Genomic DNA, 22,876 nt, shown 5'->3' on the forward strand with positions numbered 1-22,876 from the left:
ATGGGGTGAGTTCCAAGCCATGTCCCAACAAAGTAGCAACTTCTTCCTTCACTTCAGACCAGAAATTTTGTATTTTACAGCATTTCCAAACCATGTTTGTGTATGTACCAATTTCTGAACAACATTTAATACAATTTGGAGAGCCAAGGCCAAATCTGCTCCTCAGCAGTGGTGTACAATGGAGTCTGTGTAATATTTTGAATTGTGTCTCTCTGTCTGTATTACAGCTCAGAATTTAATTTTTTTTTAAAAAAACATTACCATATTTGAGTATGATTCTGTTTGTTTATTAATAATACTACATATTCATTTATGCTTAACTATTTTTTTTTGTTTAACTTTTAGAGCATTTTCACTTTTTTATGTTTTTCATTTTAAAATTTCTCTGTATCCACTTCATTGCATTGATTTTTTTTTTTTCATTGATGAATCATTTGTATTTCATTTTATTTCCATTTTCTGTAATGTAAATGCTTTAATTTTCCCTATTTTGTGCCACTCTTTAAAAATTCATGACTGGATCTCCAACCTGTTGTGCCGCAGGTGAAAAGCCTCGTTTTCCCTCCACATTGTGATCCATCATTCTATAAACAGGCAGACACACCCCGCAGATAAACACCCCGGCGTCTGCCTGCAATCAATCAAATCCGTCCAGACCTTCTAATTCTCGGCTCTGTGGCCCAGTTTGGCTTCAATCTCTTAAACCACCCTCCGCTAACCCCCTCCCACAGCACGGCTCTGCATGGTTAATAATTGAGGAGCTCTCCCTCCCCCCCCTGCGCTTCTTTCCATCGCTCTTGTCTTTGTCGGGTTTTCCAGGCGCTGTCAGACGCCCTCGCTCGCCTCCATCATGCGCAGCCTCCACCTGCTGCCGGGTGCACGTTGACGGCCGTCGGCAGGTCCACACGCTCACACACACTCACACACACAGAGGAAGGTAAGTTCATTCTGCTGTTTTCATCTTCTTCTTCTCATCCGTCCAAACTGAAAGATCTCTGAAACTTCACAAACTGAGTTTTTATTTCACTTTTGTGAACTGAAACAACGTTTCTCCTCGACGTCTGCTGCTTCTCCTGCTCGTCTCTTAATCGCAGAGCGGAAGATGAGATTTGGCCTGTGTTTAACCTCACTTTGCTTAACTTTATCAGATGACGCAGCTTCAAGCACATGAATTCACTCTGATGGATTAGAGTCTGTACGAAGCTTCAGGCTCAACAGGAACCCCTGAAAAACAACCGATTTTCTTCTTAACTGAACAGAAAAGTCCATGTTCCTGTTTCATAATATTACCTGACCTGACAGGTGTGGAAAGCCTGCTAAGTTATTCATGAGCTGTTGTGTTTCGAGCATGAAACCGCTCGGAGTGTTTGCCAGATTGTGGCGGTTGTGGATTTGATCGACATGAGAGGATGGATGGATCAGTTGATTTCACCTTGGACGAAGGGCAAAAGATTCCAGATCAAGGGGCTGATGTGATTAAAAGGAGAACTGGAGTTCATCCCAGATTGCTTCCATCCTTTGCGATGAGATCGGACACCTCCGAGTCGGACTCATTTTCATCTGTTGCTCTGTGTCGCGCGTTTATAGTTTATTCCGACGCCAATGTGCAGAGGTAAACTGAGCCCCTGCCGCTGTGTGGATCAGAGCTGCGAAAAGGTCATTGAATAATGAATCCCTCCCTTTGTGTCAGATCTGTGCAGAGCCATGAAGGAGGCGGCGGTGCTGCTCCTCCTGCTGGCGGCGGAGGCCTCGTCGCGCTCGCACGGCGGCTGGTGCGAGCCCGGCTGCGACTGCCGGGGCGACCTCAAGTTCGCCATCTGCTCGCGGGCCGGCTTCACGCGGCCGCCCGGCCGGGTCCCCGCCACCACCGAGCTCCTGGATCTGTCCGACAACCACATCCTGACCGTCCCCCCGCGCTCCTTCAGCAGCAACCGCAAGCTGCGGGTGCTGCTGCTGCAGAACAACAACATCAGCGCGGTGGAGGACGGAGGCTTCTCCCAGCTGGAGTTCCTGCAGAAGCTGGACCTGAGCTGGAACCGCATCTCCGCCCTGACCGAGGGCTTCTCCATCGGCCTGGTGGTCCTGCGGGAGCTGCAGCTGGCCCACAACCGCCTGACCGGCCTGGACAGCCGCAGCTTCCTGCACCTGGACGGCCTGCAGAGGCTGAACCTGACCGGGAACGGCATCCACACCATCCAGGTGAGGGCCTTCGCCCCCATGAGCTCCCTGCGGCAGCTGCACCTGGAGAACAACCGGCTGACGGCCCTGCGGAGCGGCATCTTCTCCATGCTGCGCTCCCTGGAGGTCCTCAACCTGGCCGGCAACCGGATCGCGGAGACGGAGATGGGGGTGTTCAAGCCGCTCACCAGCATGACCTTACTCAACCTGGCCGACAACCAGATGTCCGCCGTCTACTTCAAGACCTTCCTGAGCATCCACACCTACAGCACGCACATCCTGCTGGAGGGGAACCCCTGGAACTGCGACTGCGACCTGCAGAGAGTCTTCCGGAAGCTGCGCAGCATCCAGCGCCTCTTCCTGGACGACTACTTCAACCTGACCTGCCAGAAGCCGCCCGTCCTGCGGAGCTACCTGCTGATGGACGTGGACACCGAGCTGTGCATCGCCGAGACCGTCACCGTGCTCATCATCACCATCACAGTGGTGATCACCGTGCTGGCCGCCATGGTGATGGGCGAGAGGAAGAGGAAGAAGAGGAAGAAGGGGCTGCACTGGACGCAGCAGGCGGACCTCTCGGATGAGTCGGATTACTGAGACATGTCTTTAATCCTCCTTATGTTCATTTTCTCGCACCGTTCTCAGAAATCTCATGGTCATCACTTTTCAGACTCTGGGAAGGATTTTCCATCTGCTTCACACCCAAAACAATTCCCATAAAATCATGAAGCTTCTTCACAATCATCCGTTCATGTAGTCATAATTAAAGAAGATGGACTGTACATGCTTTTATATGGATGATAGTATGAAATAAAGCAGCAGGTGTGTGTTAATCTGAGTCCTATCTCAAAGAAAAGGCCTCGTTTCATGTCTTGCAAGCATCAGTCTGTGGAGCCCCCTGCAGGGACAAAGCATCCACTGCACTTAAGCTCATCTGACAACATTTTACCTGCAGCTTCCGGTTGGGTTTGTTTTTTCTCCTGTACTGGAACTGGATTTCTACGAATTAACTGATTTGTTTCTAAGTATTTGTCCAAATCCAGGAATCTCGTTCTAGCTGAATAGTGTATTCCTATAATTTTACTCAAATTTCTAAAATAATAAACTGTGATATCTTGATTCCACTACAGGGACCTCTGAACTGTCTCTGCTGGGGAGATTTAATATTTCATTTCTTTCCCTCAGGAGGGTTTAAAGTCAGCTGCAGCTGATGTTTACTCAAATTCAATGTGTATGTTTGCACTGTGATTAATGGAAAGTTTCCCCTTTAAATGTACCAGGAGACGTTCAGGCGGAGTCTGCTGGACGGGTCAAGTCACCGGAATTCATGAATGAACCACACCGGAAGTGTAACAGATAAGAGCACAAGAAATACGACATATCATGCGGCCATGTAAGCGCAAAGAAAACTACATTTGTTGAATATATACTGGTGAGCATAAAGGCACTGTCAGTGGAGCAAACGTTCTTAGTTTATTTATTTATTTATTCTTGCTGCCTAGCAGTAAGAATAAATAAATTCTGTCTGTAAAAAGAGAATTTATTAATGATAGTTACTGAAATTAAAAAATAAATGAGAAATTGCAATAAACAGAATAGAAAATAATTTTTAATTAATAAAAAAATATTTATTTATTACAAGTATTTCTAAAATTTGAATTGTGGTTTTCAAAATCTTCATTTTAAGAAAATTAATTGCTTATAATAATGGTCATAACGGTTGACATAACATAGTACAATACAGTGAAATACTGTTTCTGTATAAAAAGAAAATGTTTTATGACGAATAAATTCGATTCCTATTATTTTTTAATAGCATAAAAATTTTATTTTGAAATAATTGAGCGGAAATCAGAAGAATGGTTTCTGTTTGAGCGTGTGCGTGTGCGCGCGGCGTGCGCGCGGACAGGTGGGACCTCCGGTCTGACGGGCTGCCGTTGTTCTCTAATACAAAGGGACGGACGCGCCTCGGAAACACGTTAAATTTTTCACCGGGGACGAAACATGGAGCGCGGCCGGTGACTCGGGTCCGGATCCGCACGGAGGGTTCCAGCCGGAGGAGGTTTGGATGAGGAAACCATGTCCGCACGAGCAGAAATAATCTAAACTGCGCAGTCATAGTTTAATGGGAGCGGTGACCTGAGCAGGTAAGAACTATTCACCTGGGTGGTTTTTCTTTTTCTTTTTTTTTTTTTTTCCTGTCAACTTCAAGTTCAGTCCTCGTTGAATCAAACCGGTTTATTTTACAGGGGATTCAATATAGAAAATCAATATTTTGGTAAATATTCCGTCTCCTTTTATTCTCGTTTAACCGGTTCGGCTGTCAGTGACGTCATTTGCTGAAATTTCCGACGTGATCGGTTTGTGGGTTGTTTTTTTGTTCCGAGCAAAGAAATTGAGGCTTTGTTCGACGTGGAAAACACTTCCGCTTGCACAGCATCACTGACAGACGGACGGTTTCCAAGATGAGGTCCGGGGACCTCCGTCGGGCTCACTTATGATTCATAGATATTCGGTATGATTTGAGAAAGGATCAGAAATGCTTCAGGAGCCTCCAGAGGTTTGAAAGATGTGGGAGGATTGTTCATGTATTGATTAATTTATGCAAGCTCGTATCATTTGTGTAGAAAATAAAATGATTCAAATGTAAAACTTGAGTTTTGTGGATAAAGACATTAAATCGAGATTATAAGAATCTCTGAGGTTACATTTATACAGATGATGAATGCCGTGGATCATTCAAAAAAAGGCAATATTTGCTGTCAGATTTATCAACCTCTAATAGCCTTTAATTGCAGTTTAAAGCCAGATTAAATTATGTAGCTTTTAAAGATTTACTGTTCCTATCATTAGTGAATCGGAAATAATTCTGTTTCAGTAACACCCTCTGTAAATTTCATCATCGATGATTGTGGGTAGTTTTCCAAATGGAAATAGAAATTTTCTGACTTGCTGCTGCACATTCACGACTGTATTTAACAGTATTTCTGCACATGCAGGAGTAGATTTGCTCTCCATTTTTAACGTTTGTGTGTTTTTCCCGGCGTGTATGTCATTACATCGCAAACAGCAGCACGTAGCAGTGGCCCTCCATTATTCTCAGCATTTCTGTCTCTTCCCTGTAAATTAATGTCATTTTCAGAACAAAGCTTTTCTGAAATGAAAACTCAAAAATGACACATTTTCTCTTGGGTTGTGGTGTAAACAGGATCTTTGAATGAAACTCCGCCCACGCTGTTTCACCCTGACCCTCCAGATATGCCAGCTGACGACAAGGTAGCCATCCTGACGGACGATGAGGAGGAGCAGAAGAGGAAGTACGTGCTGGCCGACCCGTTCAACGCCGTGTCCGTGGCTCAGCAGGAGGGCGGCGCCGCGCCGCCTCCGCCTCCCCCGGACGCCGCGCCCGAGCAGCAGGCCGCCGTCCAGCCCGAGTCCATCGACTGCTGCGAGCGGATGTGCCTGCGCGTCAACAGCCACCTGCTCATCTCCAAGGTCTTCTACTTCTTCTTCTACGCCGCGTACGGCTCGCTGCACCCCCTGCTGGCCGTGTACTACAAGCAGCTCGGCATGTCGGCCAGCCGCAGCGGGCTGCTCGTCGGCATCCGCTACTTCATCGAGTTCTGCAGCGCCCCCTTCTGGGGCGTGGTGGCCGACCGCTTCAAGAAAGGCAAGGCGGTGCTGCTGTTCTCCGTCCTGTGCTGGTTGATGTTCAATTGCGGCATCGGTTTCGTCAAACCGGCTGAGATAAGATGTGAGGAGATTGGGACTTCCACCACGACGAGGCCTCCCCTGACCACGACTCTCCTCCCCGTTAACACCACCTCATCCGCCTCATCCGCCTCATCCGCCTCATCCGCCTCATCCGCCTCATCCGCCTCATCCGCCAACCTGACCAGAAGTCGCCGCAGCGTTCCGGAGTTCTCTTTCTTCACGAGACACAAACGGGACGTCGGCAACGACACGACGCCGCCTCCCTTCGACCAGGTCAACTCCACCGGGCCCGACCCCAACGGCACTACTGTGCCCCCCCCTCCGGGCCGGATCGTCTACGACCCCGAGCAGGTGGAGAACATCTTCCTGGTCATCCTGCTGGTCATCATCGTGGGCGAGTTCTTCAGCGCCCCCGCCGTCACCATCGTGGACACGGTGACGCTGCAGTACCTGGGGAAAGCCCGCGACCGCTACGGCCTGCAGAGGATGTGGGGCTCTCTGGGCTGGGGTCTGGCCATGCTGCTGGTGGGCATCTGGATCGACCACACGCACCTCCAGATCCAGATCGACAGCGGCAACTGCGACCTGCCGGAGTTCCACAACTACCGGCTGGCCTTCATCGTCTTCGGCGTGCTGATGGGCCTGGCCTTCATCGTCGCCACTCAGTTCTACTTTGAGAAAGCCAGCGAGCTCCGGCCGGAAGTTTCCGAGGTGGTGCAGGATCCGGCGGGCCCCCCGACCCCGCCCGAGTCCGACTCCTCAAGCCAGAGCCCTGCTGCCGCCCCCGCCGCCGCCGCCGCCCCCCCCGCAGGAGTTCCACTACAGCGACCTGCTGAGGCTGCTGTTCACCGTGCGCTACAGCTCCGTGCTCTTCGTGGCCTGGTTCATGGGCTTCGGCTACGGCTTCGTCTTCAGCTTCCTGTACTGGCACCTGGAGGACCTGAACGGCACCACCACGCTGTTCGGCGTCTGCTCCGTCCTCAGCCACATCTCGGAGCTGGCGGCGTACTTCACCAGCCACAAGTTCATCGAGCTGGTGGGACACATCAGGTGAGACGCCGCCGCCGCTCAGACGCTCAGACGCTCCACCGCCGGGCCTTCCCGCACGTCCACGTCACACAGTTTGATCCAAACCCGTAACAAGCGCATGTCAGGATGAGGCTGGAGTCAAATTACAAAAGCTTGGCGCCTTTCGGTTTGCTCAACAGTCTGAAATGATTTAACGAATTAAATCTTTCAGCGTGCTTGCAACAGTGTCTGTCGACATTTCAAGAAATGTTTATGAGCTCAGCTTAAACAAAATTACTTGGTCTTAATGTTAGAAGGTTATTTTTACTCAAGATTTAATGCAGATTGGCATAAAAGTGGTAAAAATGACAGTAAATTTAATCAAAAATGAAAGACAAACCTCGATAGTTATATTTTCTGGCGCAATAGAGCATAAAAATATGAAATATTTGTTCTTTATAATATTTTATTTGACATAATAAAATATAATAAATCACAAGCCCCCCAGTTCTAACTGGATTCTTACTCAGTATGCGGCCGTATTGGTGTGTCTTCAGTGTATTTTGAATTAAAAAAAAAAAAAAATCGTCTTTTCTCCCTCAAATAATGAAAAACAAGCCTGACTGAAAACAAAGAGAGTGAAGGGAGCGTGGAGTCCCGTCGTCCGGCGCCGTCCAGAGCGGCGGCGAGCCGAGCGAGCGCGTCTGCCCCGGACAAAGCCGTCATTGACACTCGGGGTTTCAGCCCCAGAGAGTCGAGGGCCGCGGCGACATCCGAGAGCGAGGCGGGGTTCGGGTTTCAGAGCCGCACAGAAAACACACACACACACACACACACATCGCACAATACGAAGCGGTCGACAACAGCGAGTTTCTAAATGTGTGGAATTAAATGTTTGAAGAACGTTGAGCTCAAACTGTTGAACAGATGTTTATTCAAACCTCGGCCTGCTGCCGCCCCCCCTCCGCCCCGCCCAGAGTGTTTTATCAAGCCCTCGGCTGAAAACACACTTCCTGCTTCAGCAGAGCGAACCGCCAGTTTATCATCCTCTCTGTTTCCCTTCATTAGACCAGAGGATGTTAGCAGGTCGCTTCAGGCCGCGGCCGCTCTCCAGTCAGCCGTCTTTTCTAACAATCCTGGGTCTTTTCTTCGGTCTCAACTAACTTTCCTGAAGCAACAGACTTGAATCACGCTCGATTCTTTGTTTTAGGAGAGTCCAGCCGTGAGGAGTTTCCAAAGCGAGGCATGCGTCGTTTGCCTGCCAGTGTGCTCAGCAAACACTGAAATAACCCCGTCTGCTCATGAAGACATGGAAGTGATGAATGTTGCGCGTGCTTGCTGACAGGGATGACGTCTGACGTCAGCTTTTAAAAAGAAAAATGAAATGCCACTGCTTTCAAGGAATAAAAAAAGATTACAGCTTTACAGCTGATGTGTGAAAATACAGATGATTCCTTTTTAACCCCTTTGGATCAGTGAGGATCCTCAGTTTAACACCTCTGAAGAAACGTTACTATAAATAACGACTGATTGCAACGTGATTGATGGAGCCCGTCTGTTCTTCTCCTCCTCTCCAGAGTGCTTTACATCGGCCTGGGCTGCAACACGGCCCGCTACCTGTACATCTCCTACATCGAGAACGCCTGGAGCGTGCTGCCCATGGAGGTCCTTCAAGGTAATCAGCCCTCCGGACGGGACTGTGTTTATCTAGGAAGGGCTTTTACTCTCTCTCTCTCTCTCTCTCTCTCTAAGTGGGGAGGCTATAAAATCCCACCATTAGCCGTGTGTCGGTGCAGGAGGGGTGTTAAATATGTCTCATTGCTGGCCAGCTGTTCAAATGTGCAGCGTTTCCTGTTTAAACCCACTTCATGTGAGTCGGCCCGAGGCAGGAAGTGCACCTGCTGCACAAACTATTCCAGCACAGCGCACGTCGCTGTGACTTTCTTTAAAAAGGCGCTGCTCACTGCCCCAATAACGTGCTTAAATTCAGTAAAATGTCAACACATCTGTGAGCGTTTCATTTAATATCACCAGTCTGGAGCTGCTAGTGGTTAATTTAACATGCTGGGAAAGAGGCCAGAAATCAAAAACACATTGTGCTGGAGAGCTTTCACTCGGAAATTCAAAGAAGAAAAGCTTTAAACTACTCTCCTCTGTGAACTTCAGGCTTCGCAGCAGTGAATATTCAGATTCCGTCGGCCGATAGTGAACGCTTGCGTCAGAGTTCACCCGTCTTTCCTGCAATGTCACATCAACGACAGAGGAGAAATGTGGCTTTTATTTCATAACAAATGGTTTAAAAAGACAGAAACGAGGCACACAACTGGCTTTTCGCCACAGATTTGATCAGTATAACGGGCAGTGTCTAGAGATTTTACAGTTTTCAGTCCAAACATAGTTGCTATGTGTTATATTAAGCAGGGCAGGAAGCAACTGGGGTCAATACGTCAAAGAAAAGGGATTTTTAAACGGGGAAAATGACAGATTATGGTTTGAAAATGGAGTTTAGGGGAAGTGCTGGTTTGTTTGAGACGTCCGCCCTGAGGAAACACAGACGCTTCGCTGAGTAAACAAGTGAACGCAGCTGACTGTGTGAGCCGGTCCGTCCTGTCACTGACTCCGCCGCGTCCCACAGGGGTGACGCACGCCTCCGTTTGGGCCGCCTGCATCTCCTTCCTGAGCGCCGCCGTCCCCCCGGCCCTGAGGACGTCTGCACAGGGCATCCTGCAGGGCCTGCACCTCGGGTTGGGCCGCGGCTGCGGGGCCATGGTGGGAGGAGTGTTCGTCAACTATTTCGGTACGCGCACAAACACACACACACACACACACACACACACATAAATTTGAATGTTAAACACTGTCACGACAGGACTTCAGTGCCTGTGTTTGCTGTGCAGGCGCTCCGGCCACCTTCAGAGGGATCGGCATGGCCTCCCTCGTCATCCTCCTCATCTTCGCCTTCATCCAGTGTCTGAGTGCAGAAACGGAGGAAAAAGGTGGAACGGCTCAGCTGACGCCCTGAATTCATGTTGCTGTGTGCGACTGCAGCGTTTATTCCCAGTGACCTGTGATGGAATGCCAGTTTTCAAGCTACAAACGATGTTTTTTAGCTTTTTACTAATAATAAATTTAGTTTTTGTCTGCAGTTATCTTTTATCCGAGGGAAAAGAAAACTGGAACAATGGGAACCAGCGAGAGGTCGATGCGTTGATTTTAGCAGGATGTTTGTTTCGTGGTCATTGTTGGATTTGTTCACACGATCGTCCGTCGTTTTGCTCCTCAGAAAAGCATGAATTAGTTTGAGTTTTTCGTCTAATCTTCTCTTCTCTTCTCAGAGGATAAAATGCTGGCAGAGAACATCCCCGTGCCCTCCAGCCCGGTTCCCATCGCCACCATCGACTTGGTGCAGAGCCACAGCGGCGGCGGCGGCGCCTCGAGCGACCAGAGCCCGGCGCTGCCCGTCAAGAAGACCAAACACCAGGAGGACCAGGAGGACGTGAACCGGCCGGCCTGGGTGCTGTCCGCCTCGCCCTGGGTCACCATCGCCTTCGCCGTGGTTCAGATCAGAGAGATGATAAACCTGAAGAACAGCGGGCCGCCGCCGGAGACTCAGCCGCTGCAGGTGAACACACACACACACACACACACGCACACACACTGTAAACGGACTCGTGCTGGTGTGTAACACTGTAAACATGTTTCCTCTTCGTGGTTGGACTCTCACTAACTGACTCCTCCTCTTCTGCCGGGCTTCCCTCACACGCCGAAGAGAGGTGAGGCGTGCAAAGGTCGATGCCAATCTGCTGTGTGTGTGTGTGTGTGTGTGTGTGTGTGTGTGTGTCGGGTCGGGTCGTCCGCTGACGTGCATGTCGTGACTCATATATACCTGTGCATGTAGGTCATGGGCGTGTACGTGCATGTCTCTGCGTACGTGTGTGTGTGTGTGTGTGTGTGTGTGTGTAATGGCGTCATGCGAGCCGCCTGCCTGCCTGCCCTGCATGAATTCCTCCCTGCTGACGCCTCCTCTGGCTCCGCCCACTTCCTGCTTCTGCCCTCAGCTGATCGCTTGGCTTCCGCTCCTGGCTCAGTGATTGGCTCTCGGGTATATCTGAAGCTCTTAACGGCATGCGAGCAGACGAAACGCGAAAAAAATGAATCCAACTCAGTGATCGGCCTAAAAATCGGCCTGATCTCTCACGGTCTAAACCCCCCCCCCCCACCCCCACCCCCACCCCCACCCCCGTTACCAGGTACCTAACCACCAGCCGTCGCCCACGAGTGACGCCGCGGTGACAGCGCACTCCACCCCGAGCGGAGACGCCCCCGAAACGCAGCCGCACGCCACACACCCTCCACCCACAGACTGCACCAAAGAGCGCCCCCTGTGGGGCCCCGGGGGGCCTCTAGGAGAACCGGCGCTCACGGCCGAGGACACACACTGAACTGCAACCGTCTCAATGACTTTTATACCACAATTTGACTTTTTATATATATATATATATATATATATATAAAAAAAACAGTTTCATATCTCCGCACTTGTTTCAATGGATTTCGGTTTTTCTGCAAGGATGGGGGTAAAAAAAAACAACAAAAAACCGGAGGTGCATTTGTGTTTGCTCCTCTGGAGGCGAGCAAATCCAACGCACCCCCGGTGCCTGTGCACTATAGTGACCGCCGGTGTTGTGAAGGAAAGTCCTTCTGCTGTAAATGTGCCTCTTGATAAGTTATTTAACTTAATTTAAACCTTGAAGCCGACGCGACGCCTGTGTGTGTGTGTGTGCGCGCGTGTGACGGAGTCAAGGCGGAAACACACACTTTAACCTGTAAAAGTGCTTTTTATTTATTAGAAGGTGAGGTTATTCTGACACAGAGCTATAATTTCGAGGTTTTTCAGTCAATCTTGGGATTTTTTTTTGTACTCTGAAAAGAGTATTTTAATGTTTTTAAACGTAACAATAACACACCTGCAGTGACGTTTTTCCAATACTTTTCACCAATGAGAGGATTTCTGTTGAGAATTATAAGAAAACAGGAGATTTAAATTTGTTTCTCAGAAGAATGGACCAAATCGAGGGTAAAAAAACAGAAGATTTTTTGCTGAATGTGGGGGGAAAAAAGCAGATTTTTGCTGCAGAATTGAATCATTTTCTCACTCGTTTCCTGATGGGAGTCGGACTGACTTCCACTAAACAGTATTTCTGCTCAGATTCTCGCCGTCGGACTGTTAAAAAAAAAAAAAGACGTTTTGTCTTTCTTTAAAGAGAAGGATGTTTGATTTCTGCACACTGTGATGATGAAGAAGTGCCTCTTTCAGACGCTGATCTCTCCTCTGTCCTGCCGCCTGATCGCAACATTTTTATACTGACACTGCCAACGGCTGAAACACGAAAACTTTGCTTCTTGTTTTTCTTGCCAAACGGTTCCCAGTATTGAGCAGTTTTTTTTTTTTTTTTTTTTTTTTTTTTTTTGTGGGTAAACCTTCAAAATGAAGAAACTGTTTTGACTGTAAAGGGATGCGGATGATTAAAGGATGTTTTGGAATGTTGACTTTTGGTCTGTTTTCTGCCTTTTTCATACAGTTTATTTCTTTTTTTTTTTTTTATCCTCTGTGGGATCAGTTTCTTTAAAACGTGAACATCAGATTCAGATTTTCAGTTGTTTGAGCCTCGAGGAGAAACATTTTCGACGTTTTGTGCCAAAAGCACTGATGTTAAAAAAAAAAAGAAAAAGGAATCACTTCTATTGCAAAAGTAAAACTCAGAAAGTTTCTACAGGTCGAACTTGAAAGTTTTTGTCCTTCATTATTGAACACAGGACGAAGAATTCTCACTGATGAATAAATTCCCTTTTTGCAGTCGTCTCTTTTCATGCTTGATTTTTTTTTTCCCCTGTACATATTCAGTTTATCTTCTTTTACATCTTTATAAAAGACTTGTAGTCCCTTGAATCTTGAATGCCACTCGCAATCCTTATTTTTCATTTCATCCTGAGTTCATAACGCAGCGGCAGATGATTATTTTTCAAGAGTGTGAAGACGCGAACACTTGATGGCAGTAGTGCTCTGAGAGCAGAGGGGCCGTCTGAATGGACTCAGCCAGCCTCTATCTTTGAGTGTGTGTGTGTGTGTGTGTGTGTGTGTGTGAGGGTTATTGAGGTCGTGGAGCGCCTGCTACTGATGGGTGTGTGTGGGAGGACAGTAATAGGCTTCCTCAAAAACTAGACGATGTGCTGTCGTAAAGGAAAAAAAAAAAAAAGAATAATAAAATGAGAGTTGTCTTGGTTCAGTCTGTCTGATATCCATGGAGAGATTTCATCAGCGCTTGACGCTGCCGTTGTTGTTATTGTCTGGCATGGTCTTTAATAATAATGAGTGTAATCGTGCCCCACAATGCCACACCGTCTCATATAAATGACTTTCTTTTAATATCTTAAAAAAAAAAGAAGAAGCAGATTTTACCAATTAATGCAACAAAGAGAGTCACAGTGGTGTCAGGTTTGGGCTCGAGGGCACTTTGGCAGCACATATGTTGGGGCTATTGAGCTGATTGCGGCGTTACTATTTCAGTCTTTAGATAAGCGTTGAGGCGACAGTTGGCACTGGAGGCAGAACCAGAGCCTCGCGACACCGAGGTCATTTTCCACCGTCTCATCCTGTTTCCCTCCCTCGGCTCGCTTCTCGTGGAGAGCTCGCTCGTTTCCTCCAGCGTGTGGTCGTTTTGTCAGAGCTCTTGAAACACAAGAGGGGCATCTTCAATATCAAGAAATGTCATAACTCTGGGATTTAATCTCCTCAAGTTTCATCGATTTATTCAAGCTCTGCTTCTTCAGAGCAGTTTATGAACTATTCAGCTAAATCCTGGACTGAACTTCATAGTGAAAAATATCCCTGGAGTGAAATAGAAATATCATTTACCACTTCCCCTTTAAATTGCTTTCAGGTTTCAGTTTTGTTTCCTTTTTGCGAAACAATGACTTTTATTCAAGCTTGACCGAGAACCAGTGAGAAACGGACAAAGTTGGTGCAGTGGTTCGAGTCCAGAGAGCTCAGGAAAGTTAAGAAATCATTTTCATTCTTTCTTTATTTCTTTTCCATTTATTCTGTGTGGAGCAATGCTTTTTTAAAAGTGAATTATTGTTTTGCTAGATTACGACAGCATCGCTCTATGCTCTGGAGTCTGCATTACCCATGATGCTTTGCCGAAGCCACAGAGTAGCATCACGTGTGTGTGTGTATGTGGTGTGTGTGTGTGCCTGTGTGCGCACACGCCCTGGGGGGGGGGGCAAACTGTTGAAGCCCACTGAGCTAAATGAGAGGCGTGTGAGGTCTAAGTGAGTGCGCAGCAGCGTGGGTCAAAGGTTAAAAGATGAGCTCCAGGAACCCCCCCCCACCCACCCACCCCCGCCCCCGCCCCCCCGATCGCCACCTGAATGGAGTCTGAGTCAGACTGAAGACCCCCGCCAGTCGTACTGTTGGCAGGATGCTGCACGGCTCTCATTCTCCTCTTGGACGGAGAAAATCCGAGCCTATTTTAGGACACGTGCCGGTTTTAGCACAACAGGAAAAATCCCTGCCTGCGTCTCCCGTGCGGGGCGTCACGTCTGTGTTCCTCGCATGAGGAACCTCCGTCTTGTGTTCTGGTGCAACTCTTGAGAAATCCGAGCCATAATGTGTCTATGCAGCATGCTAACAGATGCGTTTGTTCGCCCCGCCCAGGGCGCTTTTACAGTATCGTTAACGGGACGTGTGAGCGGCGCACGCACCAGCGCCGCGGCGTGGACCGCACTCCAGACGTATAGGAGCAGACAGCTGTCACGGTCGCTCCGCCGTCACCGCGCTGGTGGTGTTGGTGCGGAATCGCCTCTGTTTCTGCAGGAGAGTGGGTTTGCCAGCGCGCCCGTGTCCAGATAATCCAGGGATGGACGCCGGCAGGTTGCTGAGCAACTTCGTGAGCGTCCCTCTGAAAACACAACGTTCATTTGTGTTCACAGATGTCAAGAGTGGTGCCAAAGTCGAGGCGTTTCTCCTTCTAATCCATTTAAATGTCACAAAAGGCCTCAAATCACCTGTCTTTGTTCACGCCTGTTAATCTTGGGGTTCCTCAGGGATCTGCCCCCGGTCCCCCTGTGCTCTTAATCTGGTGGATCCTGGAGGGCCCTCTTTCATTTCCCAGTGCTCAGGCACGCCGATGTGTTCACACAGTGTAAGCACATTACAGGCGTGCCGCACACCATTCTGTTTAATCACATTTGGAAATGACATGCGTCATTATCAAGGGAGGAAATTAACATTTTCATCCACCGGTCACAATAGTTGTGGAATCTCAATTTTTATTTTTTTTTTGCCAGAACCTTTCAGCATCAGACGTGATTTTGGAGCAGCTGAAGATGCAGACTGCTGCTGCTTGCAGGCTGGCTCGTTGTGTTTTGTATCGATTAACTACAGTGTATTGTGTATGTGTGTGTGTGTGTGTGTGTGTGTGTGTTTTCCCTGTCCTGTGTTCATGTGGAGCAGTGTATACACACCATGATAGTGTGGATTAGAGTGTTTATCCCAGACACGCATTATTAATCATTAAAAAATCAATGAGAGCAGGCCGACTGCGCGCTGAAGTGTAGGTCTACAGTCTGGTTAATGACGGATTATGATGATAATTACCAGGAGATGGGAACGCGCCGGATCGAGAGCTCCAGAGCAAAGTGTCAATGACGAGACTAACTACAACAGAAACGCCTGTTTTTCCCAGATGCATCGACCTCCGGCGTGGGAAACAAGCATGTCTGCAACTAAAACTGTCAGGTCGGTGCGCTCACTTTCCACTCCCAGCGCAGGTTTGCCTCAGTGTCACATTTTTAGGATTCATTTCCAAATATTAAAAAAAAAAAAAATTAATGTACTTCTGTGGCCTTTGCACAGTGAAATGCATTTTATCGCCGAAAGAATAAAACGTAAGCTCATGAGTAATTTTCAAACTGTTAAATAACTGCTTTGTTTTGGTTCCTGCTGCTTTTTAATTAGTAATTGCAGGTTTCTTTCTGCCAAACCTTTTCAGAAATGCTTTTTCTTTGGTGCATCACAAAAAAGTTAGTATGAGAAACGCTCCAGAATTTAAATAAATCCACAGCTTTTTGAAATAAAAAAAAAAACAAAAAACAAAAAAACATTAGTTTGAGTAAAAACATGGTATCTTGTGCTGTCTGGATGAATTCTAAATACAAAAGTTTGCAAAACTCCATCGATGCAGGTGCTTTCCTTCCTCTCCTCCCCTGCGGCCGATGTGTGACCTTTGACCTTCTCACCTCCACACGGCTTGGCAGTGACGGTGGAGTCGTACTACGGCGCCGAGCTGATCTAAACTGGCAGAATTCATTTGGTTTTCTGCTTCCGCCGTTGTTTTAAACCATTTTCCGTCGGGCCGTCTGCAGTATATTTCCCATCTCTGAGTTTTAGTGACTCTTTCCTGCTGCTGCAGCTGGACAACAGGGAGACTTTTTGTCCTGGCCGGGATCAATCGCTTCATAGATGACGCCCACCCGGCCAGGCCTCTCCGTGGGCGGCCGGGAGCCCAGCAGGCCGGGCCCGGTCCGGCCCCGCCTGGGCCCTCCTCCGGCCCCCGCAGCCTGCGGGGCCGGCACAGCCGGGGAGCTGCGCTTTACATGTGAAAGCTTTGAGCCGACTCTCCAGTGAACTTTAGAGTCTCTGAAGGACGAAGCCCAGCGTTTTTTTTTTTTGTTTTGTTTTTTTTCTTCTTCATCATTCACATCCACTTCCTGCTGAGGGAGAGATTTTTATCAGCCAATCAGAAGCCAGAGAAAGGCGGAGAAGCAATTTGACTGGCCCAGAAGTTCCTGTTAAAAAAAATTCAAATTGTAGATGCACTGGAATCATGTGAAGAAGAATAAACTTGGAGTTGGTTTTTATGTTTCTTTGATCTCGTTTAGAAGCTCACAGCGTTCAGAAATCAACATGTAGCAGCGTGACACACACACACACACACACAAACACACACCAATTAATCTTCACTGACTCATAGAAAGTGGAAAAACGACAAAGAAACTTCAGACATTTCACCGACACTGTGCCCTCACGCTGCAGAAACAAAGGTTAAACCATATCGATGTTTAAATGGACTTCAGCTGCTGCCCACAGTATATCAACATTCACCAGTGAGTCATTTAAAAGTAACAACAGTGATCCTTAAGGACGGATTCTGCATTAAATAGACTTTACACACGCCTTTGCATTTAATTTTGAAGTCGACTCGCCGGAGCTTTCATAGAAGACAAGCCTCAGTTCCTGTTTCACCAGAAATACAGCTAAAAACTGTTTTGTTTTGTTTTTTTATTTATCAGGAAAGCGACTGTTTTCTGCGCGTTGTGGTTCTCGGTTGGGTTCAGCCTGAACAGGACCAACCTGCAAACACACTGGAATTAATTTCCTCTGGGCTTATAAAGCATGTGAAACAAATATCTGTAATAGTCTGTCATTCCGCCGACGTAATGAGGAAGCGTTTTAATGAGCGTCTGCAAAGTTACAGAATGAATAAACACATGAGCACAAAACTTACTGTATCCTTCAGACTGCTGGCAAGTGAAACATAATTAAGCTTTCTGCTGCAGTTGAGCCAATTAAACCACTTGTTTTGTTCATCTTTGGGGAATTATTATGCTTTTGTTTGAATACTAATCTTAACATAACTTTAATTAAAGCGGCGTCAAACACGGCGCTTCTGCATTTTCTGTTTTTGAAACGGGAGTAGTTCTGGACCACGAAGCGGCACGAGGCCCGTGTTATGAAGCGATCGGAGACGTTCCGGCCACACAAGCATGCAAAATGATTTAGTTCTTTTGCGTTCGTGCTCACGTTGTCTCGGGAGCGTTGCGTGTTGAGGAAGCTCCCTTTAGCACTGGTTCACGTTTGTGTGTTTTCATGCAGGAAATTTAAAAGCGAAAACCCCACGAGCGGCCCGACATGCTACCTGCACTGTTTTCAGCTGCGTTGCCGTGCAGAAGCAGACACTTCCTGAAACGAAAATGCAAAAAGGTTGAGGTGTTGCCACGCTAACGGGTTCCTCAGAGGCTCTTCGAGCTGCCGGCTGGATCCAGATCGGCGAAGGACTCTCGGGGTTTTGGTTTGAACAGACCGCAGTCTCTGCAGGACGACGTCCGATATTTAATTAAAGGCGGATAAATACATCTTTATTTCCTCCGTGTGCTCGGCCCCGTCGTCTTGTCGGCGTGTGCATTTCAGCCGTCGCTCGCGAGTCTCCGCGTTAGCGCCGCCGAGACGAATCCCCGCGCCTCCATTGTGCCGGGCGATTAGAGCGACGCCGGCTGCGGCGTGCTGCAGGGACGTGGGCAGGGCGGTGTGGGTACTTGTGCGCGAGGAGCCCTAAGTTGCAGAGGTTTTTTTTCTAATTGAGTCAGGGACTTATGCTGGCAAGGTAGGCGTGTGAGTGGGGGGGGGGGGGGGGGGGGGGGGGACTAATCCCAAGCTGCTGTTGTTTTTCGTGCCTGCTGGCTCCAGATCAAAAACTTAACAGCAATAATCATGCAAAATGTGTGGCTTCACTCCAAAGCCCCGCTTCAACTTTTGCTCACACCCTTGTGGCGCGCATTGTTTCATCATTTCTCGCCGTTTTCTGTCGCCTGCCGGCGCGCGAGGTGAAGGGCTCGGAGGCGATTTGATCGGTGGTCGTGACCTTCTCCACGTGAACGCACACGCTGCAGATTCAATCACACCTTCAGATAAGCCGGGAGCCTGATGTCAGACGCCGCATTTAAGGCCGTGGGTTTCTCTCTGACTGCAGAGTGCGGCGGCGGCGGCGGCGGCGGAGGGAGCTGCAGCCTCCGCCTAGAGATAGCAGACATGTCAGACGTCAGCAGCTCTCTCAGGATGAAGACGGCGTGGGCGGCGAGGGTCGCTGAGGCCCGTACGTGGCCAAAATGGGCAAATCCCCTCCACGTCAGCCCACGGCCTGTCAGCAGGGAGCCACAGGGCTTCCCACTGACGCTTTAAAGGAGCAGCACAGCTTTTTAGGACCAGTAAAAACTCCACCGCATCACTGACGTCTTCTGCCCTATTTCTTTCTTCTTTTTTTCTGTCAGCCCTCGTACTTTCATTACTCAGTAAATGATTCAAACTTTTAGAAATGACCTTTTCTGCTCATAACGCTCATGAAGCCTCCAGAGTTTTTGGAGCTTTTGTGCTTCGTTGCACTGAATTTTACTTCGAGATTGTGGAGATTTTTAAATGCATTTATTGTGTTGCAGTGTAATTTATCGACCTCATCGCCACTGTTTTTCTAAGACAAAGAAAATGAAAGGTTTTTTCAGCATAAAGTAAAATATTATAAAAATATTCATCCCAGGTACCACTGAGCCCCTTGAATTTGGTATTTCTTCAAAAGAAGTGACTCAGTGTTGCGTTCAGGGACACGCTGGTGAGGGCTGTTTGACAGCTCATTTTAACTGTTAAAGTTTAAATTCAAAGGTAATTCTTGCAGTATTTTGCATTGTGCTGTACTGTATTCTGCGTGCGCCCCCCCCCCTGTTTGACGCCCCCGCCTTAAGCAGGCGTGAGTCACGGTGAACGTGTCATCCAGCTCATCACAAATTAACCTCCAGCTTAATGCAAACCTGTCGATCGCCAAAGTTCAAATCGCCGTATTATTCTACATTTCTCATCTTTCTGTGGTCGCGCAGTTTGACCTTTGCGGTCACGTTTGCTGAGATAAAATGTCACGATTCTGATGTGACCGCTGTAACAAAATGTTTTTGAAACGACTTCGATCAAGATTTTCAATTTGCTCATTGGAATCTGCCGCGTGGGACAAAGACGGGCTAATTAAATTAGGACTCAAAATAAATGTGAGATCCAAAAAGTTGGGCTTCTCGTCCTGAAATGTAAAACAAAACGCCTGTTGTTGCCGCGAAACCTCGGCGTGTCCTTTTTTCAGCACTTTGCCGTGACACATTTCCAGAGTGTTTCTTTTGCGGAGGTGATCTCGACTCCGAGTAGTAGGAGAAAGCAGGGGAAGGCAGCAGATTTCCACGCTGGCACATTTGCAGGCAGCCGGGCCCCTATAGCTGTTTCTGCAGTAAAGTTTCACACACATAAACACACTGCAGGAACACTGCAGTCTCTATCTGTATGTCACATAACCTCCGCCCACGCTCACTACTCCCACACACATCCTTGCCCAAAACGCCCACGCCAGTGTAATGTGTGCAAAGACACACACACACACACACACACACACACACACACATATCACCCCTATACACACTCCTCGCCCACGCAGGCACACACGTGTTCAGTCAGACATAAGCCGCTCATACCATCCCACACTTTCTCAACAGACACAAAGTAAGACTCTGCTAACCAGGGAGGCTGTGCAAACACACCGGCTGCAGCCCCACACACACACACACACACACACACACACACACACACACACTGCATCGTAAACTCAAAGAATATGCCGTGCTTTTACAGAAAAAGGAACCTGCTCGCCTGCTTGAACGGCTTTCCGACCAGATTTCTGGGATTTCTCATTGAAGTCCCATCCACGCCCGTCTGATGTGTCTGACGCCCAAAAACGGCAACACGACGCTGGGTGGAGGCGACAATAGGAGGCACCACAACTCCAGACAAGAGAAGGCTTCGTTTTTTTGTTTTTTTTTTTTTTCCTTTCTTTCTTCTTTTTCCCTTTCCCTCCTCTTTTTATTAAATTATTTTAACTCCTGCTTTTGGCATCACAGTCATCCTGTAACCCATATTCGCTCCAAATGAAAAGGGACACTCCATGACAGGCACTACCACCGCCTGGAGACTGAATCATGCCGCTCTGTTGTTCCTCCTCTCTTTCTCTCTCTCCCTCCCTCCCTCTCTCTCTCTCTCTCTTCCTTGCTTTCCTCCAAAAGAGGAACTTGGATGAAAAGAGCTGCTTTTTTTTCGAGCGCAAAGTGTTGAGGATGTGGGTTGGTGGGAAGGGGAGGAGAGGGGAGGGAGAAGGGGAGCAGAGCAGCGTGGGCGCTCTGACAGGGCGAGGGGCTGACAGGCCCAGGCGTGGGCGTGTCATTGAAATGTGTTTCTACTCCAGAGGGGGAGAAGAAGAAGAGAGAGAGAGAGAGAGAGAGAGAGAGAGAGAGGAAAAAAAAGTTGCAGGGAATAAGAAAAGGAGAAGAAGGAGGGAGGCTGCAGAAATTAAACGAGCAGGCGTCTCGTGAAAAGTGAAATATGAAGAGGCTCCATGCCAAATGAGATACATCCACTGTTGGGAGGCTTGGAGAGGGGAGGGGAGGACACGCAGAAATAAAAAAAATAAATAAATAAATAAAAAAGCGACGCCTACTCCCTGCCGGTGATTGACAGGACGACATGAAAGCAGATTGCTGCTGTCATGTGAAAACCTCCTAACTCCTGCTCTCGGGGGTTTTTCATGTTTTTAGGACTAAATTGGAGGATGAGTTGAGGATTTTTTTTTTCCTTTTTAAATTTCAAAACCCGATCCGATGAAGTAAATAAAAAAAAAAAAAAAAAAATCCAGCAGCATTTACAGGGAAGGTTTTCCATCAAAGCACCTTTTTCACGCAGGTCGACACAATTCAAAGTGCTGGAAGATGATTGACAAGCTGATAATTACACAGAACAAGTAGCGACGAAAAAACTGTAAATACACAACCAGGATGAAAGAAGGCACCACATGTATTTATGTTTCCTGACAAGCATTGAAAAATTTAAATGATAAACTTCAGATCAGACTGATGTTCAAATTCAGATCAATCTGAATACATCACTGAATTATTGTTATTATATGTCAATATAAAATATATTGACTTGCTGTGAAAGGAAGCAGTCAAACAGACATTTTTTAACCTTTATACCTTTTTTCTGAAACATTCATTGACTTCAGTTTCACAGTATTATGAAACAACAGTGGCGACGTGTCTTTTAATATGAACAGCCGCACAGAGAAGGATGAGAGCTGAGCTCAGACGCCTCACGAGACTTTCACAACTGCAAATGTGTACACACACAGCAGGTAAAAATAAAGCGGGAAGAGTTATTCAGCCCATCAGGACATGGATCAACATGCAGGAAGTCCTCCCTCTGGAGCAGAGGCGGGCAATTCATTCACCTGAGGAGCCAGCGTGCTGCGGAGGGCCGCGCCAACAGATAAACTCGCTTATTCTCCGCGTTAATTCTCAGTAACACTTGGTTCATTCACACACATTTCACAATATGCAGCCAGATTAATCGGAACTCTCTTCTGAAAAACGCATTGTGATATTAGAAGAACGCTGCAGACATGGTGTAAATCAATCGATTGAATCATGCAAAGTTTGGCTAAATGATGCCAAAACTGCGTGTGATTTTTCTACTCGATGGTTAAGGAGAGGCTCTGCGGTCAAGCGAAGCGGGGCAGACTTTATCCTCTCGTTCACTTGGCAGATGTGAAGGAAGTATCGATCCGCACGTCGGACTCTGAACCACCAAAAGCGAATCAGCGCACAAAATGTCAGAGGAGCGTTCGGATCAGGTTAGAGCCCCGAGTCATGCGCCTTCGACTGGGTTCAATGCGATTTGTGACATAAAGGAGCCCCGGGAGAGAGAGAGAGAGAGAGAGAGAGAGGGGAAGGAGCAGGGCAGCTGTGTGGAATTAGGTGAAGTGTGGGACTTGTGGGAACAGGCAGCCTGGGTGTCAACCTGCCCTCACCGTGTGGGTGGACATCACATTTCCTGCCCGTGTTTTAATTTGTTCTTGTTTGGCTCTGGTTGGTAGACGCTGAGAGAGAGAGAGAGAGAGAGAGAGAGAGAGATGAAGCCGATATTCCCTCTCCTCTCAGATTCAGAGGTTAATTTGATCCCCGTCTGCTCAGAGGCCGATCCATGGGAACGCTGTGAGAAGGTCATATCTGCATTATTACACACACACACACACACACACACGCACGCGAGCATGCTGAGCAG

General features: G+C 47.9%; 2 protein-coding genes across 2 annotated transcripts; both read left to right on the forward strand.

Annotated features, from left to right (window-relative positions):
• The first annotated feature begins 821 nt into the window (after positions 1–821).
• Positions 822–2,804, forward strand: LOC115384062 (insulin-like growth factor-binding protein complex acid labile subunit). The gene is made up of 2 exons (XM_030086358.1): positions 822–937; positions 1,691–2,804. The coding sequence occupies exon 2, from the start codon at positions 1,705–1,707 to the stop codon at positions 2,773–2,775; it is 1,071 nt and encodes a 356-aa protein (XP_029942218.1). The 5' UTR covers positions 822–937; positions 1,691–1,704; the 3' UTR covers positions 2,776–2,804.
• A 1,277-nt stretch (positions 2,805–4,081) lies between these two features.
• On the forward strand, positions 4,082–12,450 carry mfsd6a (major facilitator superfamily domain containing 6a). Its single transcript, XM_030086324.1, is given in 8 exon segments — positions 4,082–4,325; positions 5,435–6,684; positions 6,686–6,942; positions 8,478–8,575; positions 9,536–9,697; positions 9,798–9,896; positions 10,236–10,522; positions 11,151–12,450. Coding segments are annotated over 7 exon segments (2,343 nt in total). The 5' UTR covers positions 4,082–4,325; positions 5,435–5,436; the 3' UTR covers positions 11,343–12,450.
• The last annotated feature ends 10,426 nt before the right edge of the window (positions 12,451–22,876 follow it).

This window comes from Salarias fasciatus (assembly GCF_902148845.1).
Source record: "Salarias fasciatus chromosome 23 unlocalized genomic scaffold, fSalaFa1.1 super_scaffold_20, whole genome shotgun sequence".
Lineage (NCBI taxonomy): Eukaryota > Metazoa > Chordata > Actinopteri > Blenniiformes > Blenniidae > Salarias > Salarias fasciatus.